Source organism: Melospiza georgiana, chromosome 5 (genome assembly GCF_028018845.1).
Source record: "Melospiza georgiana isolate bMelGeo1 chromosome 5, bMelGeo1.pri, whole genome shotgun sequence".
Classification (NCBI taxonomy): Eukaryota; Metazoa; Chordata; class Aves; order Passeriformes; family Passerellidae; genus Melospiza; species Melospiza georgiana.
The window spans coordinates 36,434,827-36,450,354 of record NC_080434.1 but is presented as its reverse complement, the minus strand read 5'-3'; the positions used below and the strand labels follow the sequence as shown (position 1 = coordinate 36,450,354).

General features: G+C 43.6%; 1 protein-coding gene across 1 annotated transcript in view; it reads right to left on the bottom strand.

Annotated features, from left to right (window-relative positions):
- Positions 1 to 15,528, bottom strand: part of AFG2A (AFG2 AAA ATPase homolog A) — a 161,500-nt gene that overhangs the window by 30,524 nt on the left and 115,448 nt on the right. Inside the window, 1 exon segment of the mRNA XM_058024321.1 lies at positions 2,485 to 2,649. Within this exon segment, the coding sequence (XP_057880304.1) occupies positions 2,485 to 2,649 (165 nt within the window).

Genomic DNA, 15,528 nt, shown 5'->3' with positions numbered 1-15,528 from the left:
AAGTTAACTGTACAGACATACAGACAGACAACTGTACAGACATACAACTGCTCATCTAATGTCTTTTTTCTTAATAAACTTCACTGACACACAAGAGAAGGAAACTGTAATTCACCCTCATAAATTATCTTCCACCTTCCCTCACATGAAACAGTGGGAAGTAATCACCCCATTTTGCTATCTTGATGTATCTTTAAAGGTAGTCATTAAGAGAAACGTACATCCAGCAGGTGAACAGAGATAACTGGTCATAAGAGATGACAGGCAAAAACACACAAGTATCTGATCTGAAAAGGGGCCAAGTTGGAAGCCAGATGCACACTGAACTATCCACTTTCCTGGCTGTTTATTCAGCTCATGTCAGGATGATTCAACGCATCTTTACACGCAGCTCCCTATTCATGCAGCATCTTCCAGTCACAAAACCAGGCATTTTCCATTTCTTCCTCTGAACAAAGGCTAGAACAGTGCAGTGGGAACTTGCCATTCAGCAGCGGAAACTATTTGTAAAGCTGGGAAGCTGGAGACACTGGGAAGAAAAGGCTTTAATGAAACTGGCCACTGTGTGTGCCAACTATCCAGACTTTACATATTCTTCAAAGGAACCCTGACTGAGGCTTTTTCTGTATTTACTCTTTACATCCCAGTTATTATAATACTTCGCATGATGCAAAAGAACAAAATTCGTGAGAAATGCCATATTAGAAACAGGCAGGTTTTTTTTTTTTTTCCCCTGAAACCAGTCTGTAGCTGCACTCAATGACCCATTAACTTATTTCTGATTCTGCACAAAGCCAGCACCAAGACATTTGTGACTCATTATCAACCAGGGACTGGAATTCACCACTAGCTTTTCAGCTGATCCAGATCCAAAGGAAATCCCCATATGCTTGGAATTTCTAAAATACAAGCACTGCAGTTGTTGCCTGGTAAGGCGACAGTTGCCATATGCGACAGAGGAGATGTTTATACTTATGTTTTTGGAGGCTTGTAACTCAGCCAGAGGCAGATAGATTTTCCCAAGTTGTGTCACTGTCCCCCAAATATAAACATGACACTGCTACTTCCAAAACATGGAAGCAGTAGAGCTGTGACAGTCTTCCAGACCAACATTTAAGCATGAAATCCTTTTCACTGTTGCCTTTTTTTTTTTTTTCATTGTGAGAGCCCACATTCTGGGCAGAGAGATGTGCTACACAAACCAGCTCTGCTCACCACACAGCTTCCAATCATTCATTCATCCCCAGAGTGCAGTCTGCCCTGTGCTGTGGAGGAGGAAATCTCTCATGGGTTTGGCTTTGGTGTCTGCAGTGACACAGCTTCCCAGAATGACCCCACAGCACACACAGCAGTGCCCACACCAGCCAGAAGTTATGAGTAGGCAGCACAGCATTTTCCAGCCCACCAGCATCTAAGTGACAGCTAAATGAGGGGAAGCCTGGCCTGGGAGCACCACCAGTCCTTTGAGAAGGGCCTCGAAGCAATCACACAAATTCTCCACAATCACCCAAGACAAAAGTTTAGCTTATTTTCCTGCCCTTGTAAACAGCACACAGAGACATGGAGAGCCAAGGCAAGCACAGCACATTTTCCACTCTGCTATGGAAAAAGCAGAAGGTGGCTATGTAATTAGATGGTGTGATAATACAGACACTAGGGCTGGCTACAGCAAGGCGGAAATTCTGGTATTTCACACCTTTCAAGAGCTCAACTTGGCAACCTTATTAGCATTCTTTGAATTTTTGAATTAATATAATTACTCTCAATTAATTAAAATGAGGAAAGAACGAAATATCCTTTCATGAGACACTGACATGAATAACATTCAGGGAGCAGAATAACTGCCTGGCAGTTATAATAAGTATCAGTACATTAGTGGTCACCACTAATGTACTAATGACCACTAATGTACTGATACTTATTATAACTGCCAGGCAGCAGCATCTGAAAAAGTTTCTCCTTCTACCCAGGACAGGAAATAATTGTCTGACATTCACTGTCAGAAGCTAAATAATAGCAATGAGCTATAACAATAAATGCTGCTGTGAAGTCTTGATTATACAGAATAGGAAAATACAAGCTTCAAAGCAACTCATTTATAATTCCCCTACATTGTTTCTTACCTCCATCTCTCCTCTCTCCTCCTGAGGCTCTCAGTCATAATCCTGCACTCAAAAGATTCCTGGAGATGTGGGGGAACTGTCTGGGAAGTCTGGGAGAGCTTGCCTCCACCTCCCTCCAGTCCTGGCAGCACATCCTCAATGAGGCTGCCTGCAACTGTATGAAGGCTCACCCTGAAAGAGACCCTTCCCCTGGCACCACTCCTCTGATGGGGACCTTGAAGTAAAAAAGCCCCAGACTGCAGAAACACAGGAATATCTGAAATATTCCCTTTCATAATTCCCACCAGCACTCCGAGAAAGCTCCAGGGACGCTTGATTTCAACTTTAAACACCCTCTGTGCACCGACTGCAGAAGTTTTACCTCAGCTCCTGAGTATTTCTGCGTGTGCTCCACGAGCTGGGCCAAGCAGACGTCGTCGCTGACTGGCATGGACTGGAAACGGAGCCTGAAGATTTCCCTGCGAGTGGCTGCGTCTGGCAGTGGCACGTAGATAATTCTGTCTATTCGCCCCGGCCTCAGCAGGGCCTGCAATGAAAGTGTCACAGCAAAAGTTACAGCACACCAAGGGAGTAAAAAACCACAGCCCAAAAACAACACCACCACCAAATAACCAACAGTTTAAACAAAAGCAAGAACCTGCACAAGAAAAGACAGTAAGGCTACTCGGCTGGTGAAATACCAGTTAATGGAAAAAAGGAATCATAGAAGAACCACAGTCATTTTCCTAAAACAATACTTCTAGACTTGTTGCAAGGTGTGCTGGAATGTTAGGACTTGGCAGAAGAACAGGTGGCAATGGACACATTCCAAGTTTAGATCTTCCAACAAGACAACAATGAGAGAAAAGAAGGGTTTCATTGGAGTGAATCTTACATTGTGGATCCACGCTGCTTTATCCCACGTTATTAGAGCTGCACATGCTTACACACAAGCAGATCACTCTGATGAGGTTTTTTATGCAAAATAAGGTTACAACAGAGAGAGGCCAGTGATGCACTTGGGTGTTCAGTTTATACTGAGGGTGGGAGGGTGGCAGAGCAAACAGAGACGGAAAATGTAAGATAGGACAATGCCCACAACAGGCAGCATGGAGGGTTCAGACTGAATGGGAGGAAAATATTTCTAGAAGAGAAGCACAGCCTCAGGGCAGGTTACTGGGGAGGCTGTGGAAATTCTGCCTTTGGGGGTTTTATGGCTCAGCAGAAGCAGTCAAGCTCTCTCTGATCTGGTCTGGTGAAAGTCCTGAGCAGGAGGGGGACCACGGGGCCTCTGGAAGCTCCCTTCAAACATCTTTGTGCACAGGGTCAAAAAGTAAACTTTATCTATATATAAAGCAGTTATATCCAATATAGAGGAGAAGCCAAACTCTTAAATTTATAGGAAGGGAGGAAGCTTATTTCCCTATGTTTATAAAAAAATCTCCAAGGTTTTTGAAAACCATCTACAGTAAAAAAAGTAAAAATCCTCCAGCCTTTCTTAACATTTGGAAAAAAGAAAAGCAAAATACAATAATCCCATGCACAGCAAATGCACATAAATAGTATTTAAACTATTTTTTAGAAACTGAACAATGTTTATAAGATTCAGTGTGTAACCTAAATTGTTTTTATGTTATGGTTCTCCCTTGGGTAGACTAGTTTGAGTTCCAGATGACTAGAGATATTGCATAGCTGTCCTGGGCTGTCAGCCAATAAGTCTTTTCCCAGCCTGATCATGTCAGTGAAAGTCATGCTGAAAAAATAGTAGGAAAGAGCTTTCCTTCCTGCACAGCATTGATCAAGTCAACACCCTTCCTAGAGTTTCTTTAAAAAGACTGTTGTGGTGCTTCAGAGTGGAAAAATGTATCCTGAATGTTAAGAGACATCTCGTTATTTTTAAAACAACCCATGAAAATGCTCAGCAGAAAGTGCAGGGTCCTGTGGGGCTGCATGGAGCTGTGCAAGGACAGAGCACGGCTGGGAATCCCACAAGTCAATACCAGCGCAGCATCCTGTGTCTGCAGTGGCCAATGCTGCATCCCTACAGAAGAGAGCAAGAAAGAAGCTGTCCACTGATACCTGCTCAGCAGACTGTGCTGTTTTCCACTCGTGATGAATCCACCCAAGAACTCAGCTCACTGACAATGTCCTGACCAGTGTACAATTCAGTGTCTAAATCGTGTGTGTTCATCAGGAAGTTGCCATTTTTTGCCAACACACTTGAAAGAGAAATTTGCATTTTTCAAGACTAGGCTTGGAGGGAGTGGAATTAAACTACAGTTGTGTTCTGCATGCTGTTAAGAAAATGCCCATAGCTAATTCTATTATTTAGAAGAAACAAGAAATGTTCACAAGAGTACGGTGGTGCCTCTTTCAAACCAAGGCAGGTTTCATCAGGACACCCAGATAATTAGAACATCTTCTAGAGCCAACTTAACTTCCCACTGATGAAGGACCAGGGCTGTGGTGCAGGTGGGACAGGGACAATGCTCAGTGCCAATCAGCTGGGAGCAAGCTCTCCAGTGCCTGGCTCTCAGTTCCAAGGCACAAAACACAACTGCAGATCCAACACAGTGAACACACTTTTTTCTGGTCAGAGACTAAAATCTGTGTTTCCCCCCGTTTATCCCCAGTGCTTTGTGTTTTACCTATGGTGGTAGTTGAAGGCCCAAGTTTTAAGCATGCTATCATTACTTTTTTGCTACAATCAGGCCCAGGGACCTTATCCAAGGTGACCACATGTGCTGGGAACTACACAAAAAAAGCACAAGTCAGTTGCAGCAGTGCACACTAGCTATATCAACACAGACAAAAAGGAGAGAAAATATTCTATAACCTCAGCATGAGATGAGAGTCAGGCTCCCTGCAGCACCTGCAGACAAAAGCAGATTGAACTGAGAGCTGGTCTCCACCAGCCCTCCCTATGTGGTGACCCTGGGAGACCCTGGGCACAGCCTGGCTGCTCCTGGCTCTGCTGCCACCACCTTGGCAAGCCACCAGGCTCCCCCTCTCCATGTTCCTGAGGAGCTAAAATCAGCAGGAGAAAGTGAGGAATGGGCCCGCTTTGACCTATCTGGTGTTCCTGGAGGAAAAAGGCCTGGTGAGGGGCTGGGCTGCAGAGCTGTTCTGCTGCTGGATGCTCAGAACACAACAGCAAGTTGAGGCCTCTCTCGTTTGCAGGACATCACGCTGCCTCTCAGGCTTTTCAACTCTGCCCACTTCTCACAGAGATGCTTTTCCTTTCAGGCCAAAATAATTCAGAATTCAGAACCAAGCTGCACACAGTGGCTGGCAGTAAGGGAACAAGACAACCCTCATGATGTCTTTGCTCACTGGAGAGAAGTGAACTCTTCTGGGTTGCTTAGGGAAGCCTGCTGGGGCACACGATGTGGGCACCTGCACGTCATGCTAACCTGCAGGGCTGATTTGGATGGGTGCTGACACCACCCTTCTCCTCAACACCATTTTTTGTAGAGACCTAGAAGCTTCTGCTTTTCTCAGTGGGATGTTGTGTGATCCAGCCTTCACCACAGGTATGGATTTGGAGATGGCTGCTCCAAGCATGCCATGACTTTCACAGGCCATTCCAGAAGATGGAGCTTCAATCTTGCAACGTGCACTTGGAAAATGGGGAAGAGAGCGATAAGGACAGCCAGGTCACCTCTGGGCCAGCCCCACTGCCCTGGGCTGGGTGCAACGCGATCAGGTGGTGACCACCTGGCAAAGCACGAGGATGGAGCAGGAGGAGGAGGGACTCAGCAGGAGGATGGATCCAAGCTGTGGAGCAGGAGGAGGAGGAGGGACTCAGCAGGAGCAGAGGCAGGAGGGGGAGGGTGAAGAGTTGAAGCAGGGCTGCAGGCCTGGGCAGGTGCAGCTGCCGGGAGCGCGAGATGAACTGCTGGCGACTGGGAGATGCAAACCCGATTCGGGGCAAGCAGCACACAGGAGGTGGGAACTTGATGGGGCCAAAATTAATTGATGTGTGCACAGAGCTACATAACTCACTGATGTCGAGATGTGAGGGCTGCATAATTTACTCCAACCAGGAAGGGCACAAAACTAAGTAATTGGGGTTTTGGTAGAAACCAGAATAGCTCGAACCCAGAACACTTCGTACCACTCAGCAATTCTTCTGCAGGTTTATGTGATTTTTTTTGTTGCTGTTACCACAACAGTTATACAAGTGCCCATGCACTGAAAGGTTATGAGTGGTACACAGATACAATGCTCCTAGAGGGAAGACTAGGAAAGTGGGATAATTCTCATGTAATATGGAGTATCATCGACAGCAAAACAACAGTTTTCTAAGGAGAAATGCCTGCCCTTTCAAAAAGGAACCTTTCATTTTCTTGTAATTAAAATGGAGTATTTCCTCAAAATGTATCATTGGAAAAGATAGATAAGTCAAAAACATGTATTTTGTGTGCAATTATGAAGACAATTATTTCAGGAAAGAAAACATTAATAGGTGAAGCCTGGAAAATATTTGTGGTTCCTGTTAAGAACAGACCAGATTTAACCTAAGGGCTTTGCTAATTTTCCTCCTCCTCTTTCCCTTTTTTCTTTTGAGCATCTACCTTTACTTAGCTTTGTCAAAGGTTACTTGGCCATTTTAAAAATCACATTGTCACAGAATGCAGAACTACAACAATAGCAGAAGCATAACTAGCTGAGCTATCTATTGGACAGGAAAAAAAATTATTTTCCTACTGATGGGAATCCAGCAGCCATGCTTAATTCATCAAAAGCATTCTTCATCACATCTTATAACAAAAGCACACACGTGAACTGTGTGTGAAGGTAACCTAACTTTAGCAAAAAATAAATACAACTTTAAAACTCCTGAGCAGTAAGTGGCATATTGAGGTGAGTAAGAGAAAGCAAATCAGTTCAGGAGGTAGAGAAGCTCATCTGGAGAATCAGTGTTACTGCATATTCTCTGCTGCAATTAATCTCCACAAGTAGGAACAAATTTTTCTACTAAATTTGTCTCCTTTCAAGCAAATACATTGCTTTTAATGTGAAACCTAAAAAATGCAACTAAAAGTTTAATTTTGCCTCTGGAGTCTGTTGGGATTAGATCACTGATGAAAATGAGAGGACTGGGAATAGTTCCTTTGTAACTCAATCCTTCCAATTTAGAGTAACAATTGCTATTTATGAACTGTGGTCAGGGCTCCTACTTACATGGACTCCTCAATACAAGAGATGCTCTATATCTTGTAACTTCATTGAGCAATGCAATTTTTTTTTTTTGACTTTCACCATTAGAGTATTTGAACATTTCTAAGTCATTTTAAAGAAACAGAATCATAGAATCAAGAGAATGACCTGGTTGGAAGGAACCTTAAAGATCATCCAGTTCTGCCATAGGCAGGGACACCTTTCACTAGACCAGGCAGCTCCAAGTCCCATGCAGCCTGGCTTGGAACACATCCAGGCATGGGGAATCCACAGCTTCTCCAAGAAGCCTGTGCCAGGGCCTCACCACCCCATCACAGCCTTCCTGCAGCCTGTGCAGGCAGTAGCTGTTTGTGAGATGTTTTCCATGGCTTTGCCCACATGTCAGGACAGATGCATTGCAAGTGTGGGAAGTGTTAAGGCCTTCTTGTGCCATCATTTACCTCTGGCAGGAGTGAAGGCAGCTCCCATCAAGGTGCTTCCCCTGTGCTTTTGAGGCTCACCTCAGTGCCTGATGTTTTCGTTCCCACTGTGCCAGAGCAGGTCATGCTCCCAGCCCAACAGATCAGGAAGTGCCAGGCATTTTAGGATCTTTGAAAGTTTCAAGTACAGGAAGCTCATCCATCCTGTCTGAGAGATTACTGGAGGCTTTTTTGCAACCACGGCTTAATTGCCAAAATTAACAGAAGGTGCTGAGGGGAAAAGACACGTGGGAGTATTACCATTAAAGACTTAAAACCATAGTCCAGTGGAGACTAAATTTGATTCTCCCATAAGGCTTTTACTCCCACTCCATCTGGCATGAGCTGCTTCAGGAGGCAACCCCAAATTCCTCTGTTCCAGGTGACACACTTATTCACTGTGTCACAAGGCTGGAGTCCTGTAATTACAGGCTCCCGAGTCAAGCGATACTGCTTTGTTCCTGCCAAGAGCCCCTTTCCTCACACTCTTCCACTTCCCCACCTTCTTCCTTCTGTGCCAATGTCTGTCACCACCCTCAGCTCATGCCAACATCTCTAACCAGTTCCCCTCTTTGATGACTTTTTTGCTGGTCACCACCCTTGTACATCTCCCAAGATCTATGCAGATTACTCTCTGCTGTCATTACACAACATCTACTACTCCTCTCAGGGTGGAGCACTTTGGTTCCCTTACCTACTGTGCATCCACTACTCCATAAAATGCATTTGCTAACAGAATTTTATCAAACATTATTAAAAACCAGCTCCTAGAGAATGCTGCAGTTCCCTATGTGAAGGCTTTGCTTTGCACACAGATTTATAAAAGCCAGGCTGCACAGCCTTTCTGTGGTGTCAGTCTTGCTCAAGACCTGGAGCGTTGTGCAAGTTGACAAGAAAGGACATGATAGTTTGACAGCAGGTGTTCAGCAGGAACACGCTACCGAGCGGCAGCAGCCCTCTGCTCAGGCATTCAGCAGCAGCACGAACTAAAGGCACGGAGCAAATGTGTGCTTTGATACCCTGGCAAACAGCAAACCAGCTCCAACTGGGAGACAGCTGAGGTGATCCCAGTCCAAAGCAAGATGAAGAGATACAGAGAGTGAACCAATCCCAAAATAAGAACATGATCTGTCCCTCAGATGCCCCTGACTGTGTAGCAGCTACTCCCTCTGCTTATCCTCCAGGTACACATCTCCAGTTAATCTTTTGCCTTCCACCACCAATTCACACCTGTTTCCAGTTTGTCAGATCAACAGAGGGAAACTTCTTCATATAATTCCATGTGTTCTCAAGATCTGCTCTCTTTGCCGGCTACCCACATGAACTAACACCTCAAGCCAGCACTATGGATCAGTCTCTTAGCTATTCCAGCAAAAGCTTACATTACAGTGTGCAGGAAAACAGCAAAATCACCCTTCCTTACAAAATGAAGCCTGGGGAAAGAACTGCCTTGAATCAATTGAAACCACTGTCATCACCTGCTGGAACAACATGCCCTGCTTCTGCATGTTTCACAGCACCCAGTCATTTCCAATAAGGGTGGTGATTTAAAACAGATAGGAGTGTGACCTCAATAACTACAAATAGGCAGTGCTTTAAGTAAGCAAAAATTTCCAGAGTTGATATGAAAGCATATCAAGCCTCAAAAACCTCTAAGGAAGGCCAGGCTTGGCTTTCCAAACCTGCACAAAGCAGGATGCCACAAAACATTCTCATCCTTTTAATCAGACTAACAGCAGTGCCCTGACCACTGCACATCACCATCCTGCCACTGGCAGAATGTGATTGATAAAACCAATTTACAGGGAGTCGTGGAGAAAGGAGACCTGAGACTTGTTCTGCTGCAATGTGACCGTGCAAACACCACTGTGAGGAACAATGTGCTCCTTGGCCCATGCAGACAATACCAGGGCATGTTTTTATGTAGTTTTGTTCAGATAGGATTAAAATATCTCAAGAAACACAGTTTCAACCATTTCTCTTGGCAGAAACATCTGCAGGCAGATACTCTGCAGCTGCAGAACCAGTATCTCTGAGCTTTTTTTCTCCATCTGATATTGCAAGCAGTTAAATTGGCCAGTTGGCACAAATCACTGCAGCGCTCATTGGGAGCCAAGCTTTGCCCAAGCCTCCATCTATAAAAGTCTAAACCTGTCAGAAACACGGCCCGTTTTCAATGCAGTAAAACCAGAGCAAACCCAAGCAACCATGCCGATACAAATCCAGTTTGGCACCACAGAAATTCAGCTCCAAATTACATGTGTTCAAACCCACTGAGGCACTGCCAGGGAATCAGGCTCTCCATCCCTCCTGCTTTGTCAACATGGCCTCAGAAAAGCAATTTATTCTTCATCATCTGCCCGTACCTTCAGGACACTCAACCACACATTTTAAAGCCACCTTTGCAAAGTAGGTGCCAGACACAAGGTTTTGTCCTCTCCCCATGTCCCGTCTGAGCACTTTTACCACAATGGCACAGAGGATGTCCCAGTTTCCAGCTGTTTTCCTGCAATTTTAGCAAGGAGCGGGAGTGATCGAGTGCTTTGCCACTTTCTGGGTCTCACAGTGAGGTGGAGAAGACACTGGAAGATGCCCACTCCATGCAGCCTTTTCTCCCTCATTTCTAAGAAATGATTTTTAGTGAAGTTAAAAATTAAGTGAAGGAGAAAAAAAAATCTATCATCAGCTAATAAACAACATAACACACCCTCTTCAGTGTATGTTTACATAAGAGAGTCCTCCATGCTCCTGTCTAAGAGGTGCAAAACCTCAGGAATGTCAGCTCTTTTCTTCTTCCTTTCCCTTTTTTTTTTTTTTTTTTGGTGGGGGGGGGTGAGTGGGGGTTTAATGAAAGAACCCCTTTAGAAAAAGATAACAATTACATGTAATGGAACCTGGAACCAGACTCTTTTGGCAATTAATCACCCAGGAGCCGTTGCAATCCTGCAGGCTGTTTCTGACAGATTTTGAGAGCTTTACAGGAATCACTGGGATAAGATGTGCCTGGGCTGGCTTCTGACAGGGACCAATCATGTACAAAGTGTATTGTTGGTTTTGAGTTTTGTACTTTTTTTTCATTTGTATATTCATACACACACAAATATATACATATATCTATCTACACACATACACACAGATGTGTGCACCCATATCTACATTTCCATAGGAATCTTTCTTTACATACATGGAACAACTGCAGTGCTCATTTGTTGGCCCAGAGGCAAAAAAAGAAAGAAAAAAAAAAAAAAGAAAGAAAAAAAGCCTTTTCTTCCTCTCAGCAAAGTAGAGCTATCCATCACTTAACAGAGATACTTCCTGTTTTCAAGCAGTTGGGAAGGCATGACTTCCAACCCAAATACTTGGCTTGGCAAACCATTCCTGTGTTGACAGATGCTTTTATAACCACTTCATTCCACCTGAAGTTTCAGTATAAAAGGAGGTGGTTTTCATTGCCGGGTTTTTTTACCTTTTTTTTTTTCTGAGGGGGGAGAAAGGGAAAGCAGAAAGGACAGGAAAGAGAAGGAAAAGAAAGGAAAATACCACAATTATAACAGCTGGATGACAGAGGTTAGCATAGCTCTGACAGATGTTACCATGTAACCTCAAAATGACATGTTCGAGAAAAAACAAACCACCGAACCTGTTCCTTGTAGGAAAGAGAATTCTGAACTCCTGCCAAAATAGCACAATTCTCCTCAGAAGCTTTCAAACACTGCAACAATGATCTACCACATAATACATTATTTTCCACACATAAGCTTTACCTTTATATTACCAGTGCTCTGACTGATTAAATTACCAGCATGGGACGAGATGCTTTTCTGAGAGACAACTAAGCCTCAAATGACAAAAATCGACTGCAGGTCAGCTCCATCAGGACTTGCCTTGTAACAGCTTTTCATCTCTTACTTTCTGTTTTCCTAGGATTCATCCACAGGACATGCTCTGAACACTTCTTTAGGCAACATACTTCAGTGTATGACAAGGAGAAGTTAAACTGTGCTACAGACAAGAAGATGTATTTCTAAAAGCTGCATGATCCATTTTATGTAACCTTTTGTCATACCAGTTTTTGTATTCCTTACACCTGGTTCCTTCAGTGACTACCCTACCACAAAATTCTTCATGACTTCTCCTGGCTTGTGACCAAACTTTACAGACCTGTCTGACAAACTACAGATAGACATACTACAGATAAACAAAGTGCAAAAGAAATATTCCCAGAACAAACCAGATATGTGAAAGCAGCTGCTTCTAAAGAAAGAAATCAGCACAGAGGTAGGCAACATCAAGGAAACAATTCAGAAACAGTTTCAAAAGGAAATCAATGACTTTCCGTCATTACTGCCAGCACTGCGGATGAAAAAAAAAGTAAATTTCTGGTTTTCATTATTTGAAAGATCTTATTTTACTACTGTGGTTCTGGAAGACCATTTAAAGCAATAAAGTAGATACCAGTCACAATAACTGTAAGCTAAAGGAAAAGTCATTCAACTCAGAGAGAGAGAGAGAATAAAGCCACTATACAAAAAACATCACTCATCTGTACTTGAACACTAGGGTGATTATGCCTTTTACAAACCCATCTTGAGGCCTATATTCCAAACAATCAGGGAGTGAAAAAAACACATCCTGGTTTAAACCCCTCTCTTTGGGAGACACAGCCCTCCTGCCCTTTCACAGCTAACACATATCGGGTACAATGCAGGTGCCAAACCCATTTGAGACCGACTAAGGGAAACTTGGGAACACCTGGCAGCCTTGGGGAGAGATCCAAGGGGTCTTTCTCCCTGCCAAGGGCACAGCTGGTGGCCAGGCAGGAGCCTGCTGAGCAGAACAAACAGCACAGGATGCCTCTGTCCATAGGATGTCAACGATGCTTTTGATAAAGGAACAACCAGAAGACTCAGTACCTGGTAGTAGAAGAATTGCAGAATGGTTGAGTCGGAAAGGACCTTAAAGATCATCTGTTTCAACTCCTCTGCTATGGATACATGTCTGAACACAAATGAAGCCCTTTCCTTCTTTCAAAAGGTGCATTCTTAACCCATGTTTAAGTTATAAATTGAGGAGAAAAAGAGAAACAGGTGGCTAAGAAGCCTCTAACCAGCACCTGCAAAGTGATGCTCACACAGTGAAGCACTATTTGATGCAGACATCTAGCATCAGACATTCAGCATGAGTCTTCAAGCAGTTAGAGAACTTTCTCAGATCCAGATGAGCAAAAAGACTTTGGGAACAGCCAGATGTGGTCACTGAGGCTGCTGTTGGTGGCACAGAGCAGGTGACATGGTTCCAGTGACAGTGGGTAACACTGAAGAACTGCATGGCTGACTCCAGAATCCCAGATAGCTGCATGCCAGGATATTAATGCAGTCAAGACATGGCTAATTAAGAACAGCAGTGCACTGGCTGGGTCAGAAGCCAAGACACTGCCTGGAGAAAAGGCCCCACAGACATGCCTCCTCTTATTAGTGCAAGCAGACAATCACTGACTTCCTCCACCCGGATGCAGGAAGACAACCTGGTGGTTTTCTCCCTCATACCGGCAGAAACCACTTTGTGTGTTGATCTTGGAGTCTTGTGGGTGGTGCAGGGTTTACATAAATTACAGAGCTCACTGCAGCTGCCAGTTGCAAGTAACAGAGAGAGCTGCAACTCTGGGGTTCAAATACATCCTTTCAGCTCATCAGGACTGCAGCAGTGCTGATAAAAGTCCTGAAATCCTTCTGCAGGCCTGCCGAGTGTTTATAGCCCCTAGCAGACATGAAATATTAGAGGAAAGCATTTGGTGCCACTGAACTCACATTTTTTCCCTACGCTGCCAAGAGTTCCATCAAGCAAATGCAGGACCCTGCTGATTGTTGTCCATCTGGCTTTCTCTTTGACTGTCCCCCACTTTGTGAAGCCACCTGTGATATTTCTGGCTCTAAGCACCTTGCAATAGAGGGATTATTTTGGTCAGTCCCTTTTACATGTTCTACAGTCAGCCTGAAGGCATTCCTGCCATGGCAGACAGTCTGGCATCAGATCTGGCTTCATTCTTACCACATATCCTAGATATTTCCATCTTCATTTCTGGATAATTTAGGAGATTAAGTCTTGTTCAACTCCCCGACGAATCTCAGTATTTGTTATAAATTCATTCCATTTAAAACCTACTATTTCCCCAAGGCATTTAATTTCAAAAGCTTTTAGATGTCTGTCTGTACCTTTGGTGGATTTCCAGCTTTCACATCCAACTGTTAAGGTGGAAACAGAATTTCAGTGGAAGATTCCTACATTGGTTTTAAATTGTGGATTATCAACACCTACATCTCCTTCATGCTGGTCAAATACAGCTGCTGCCTCACTGATGTATTGCACTATTTCCTTCTGGACATCCTGTCCATCCCCATCTTACTGACATGCAAAGTGAAGATGCCTGGTTTGCATCTTGCTTATTTTTGCATCACATTATCAGGGCTGAAAATTACTGTGGTTCTCATTAAGTCTATTTGATTTTTAACTCACTTTCTCTTTTTTCTTTTCTTTCCCCCCTTTCTCTTGCCTGTGTCTGCTGGAAAAGAAGCCAGTTGTGGTTTTTGTTAAGTAACATAATGTACTACCCAAGTTACCTTTTTTATCTCCCACTTTTTCCCACTTAAATGAACAATGGCTCCAAACAGCAAGGGTGAAAGATTGCACCTCTACTTGTCTGCATGAATAAGGATTCATCCAGTCAAGCTGTACTTCAATCAACAAAGCTGCACCTTGACCTAAAGCCTCAATGAACTTGTCTTAACAAACCCTGTCATTTCAAGATGCTACAGTACCAGTCCTGATGGACAGATTCAAATATCTCTAAAGCTCTGAGTACAATCTAGATTTTAAAACACTGGGGGAGGTGTTTCAAATAAGGGTTTAGTTGAGTTATGCTTATGATTAAATCTGGTCAGCATATGAATTTCTGTTCTACTGAACCTCAACTCATTCCTGTATCCTGCCTGAAACACCACAGAAGACTTTTCCAGCAACAACAGCAACAAAAATGGACAGAATCATTAATTACTACAGCAGTTCAGGCCATCTTCAATTTCTGCTCTTCTTTATTTTTTTCCCTCTCCTTAATTACACTTTTCTAACGACTAAAAATTCAGTTACTTTGACCTTCTTTTTTTGTCATTTTCTGGATCCATATGCATTTACAGCTCTCCCTTTGTGTTGCTTTACCCTCTCTGCTGTGAGCTTTATGATAGTCCACTTACAGCCTATTTCTTTGTCAAGATTTAGAGATCATTGCTCTACTCAGCTGTTTAATATTATCATTGCTTATTTCCTTCTCTTCTTGTTGAAAATATTTAGTTTATTTCCTGAGGAAATCTCCTGAGGTGTAAGCTATGCTGGTAAAGTGCTTTCCTATCACCTCTTTAACACTTGTTCATGCTCCTTTGATACAGTCAGCAACCAGCAACGTATCTCATTTCAGACTGCATTTACTTGTGGTATAACTCACAGAAATTGGGTTTTCCCCCTGAAAAGGTCTGTTTGAACACTTAATTTGCATAATTCCAACAACTTTTACATATATAAACCGACTATGATTTATTAGTTCTTGGCTGTCTGGAAAGCTGCATTCATGTGCCAGCTATGAAGCTGTCGGGCAGAAAGGCCCAAAAGAAGCCACGTTGAGCTCCTGAGGTGAATTGTTTCCTTCAGCTAAGCTTTCTTGCGAAGTGTTGAGGGAGGTTTACTCCCCTTCAGTTTACAGGTGTCCAACTAAGTGTGAACCTCCTAAGTGACCA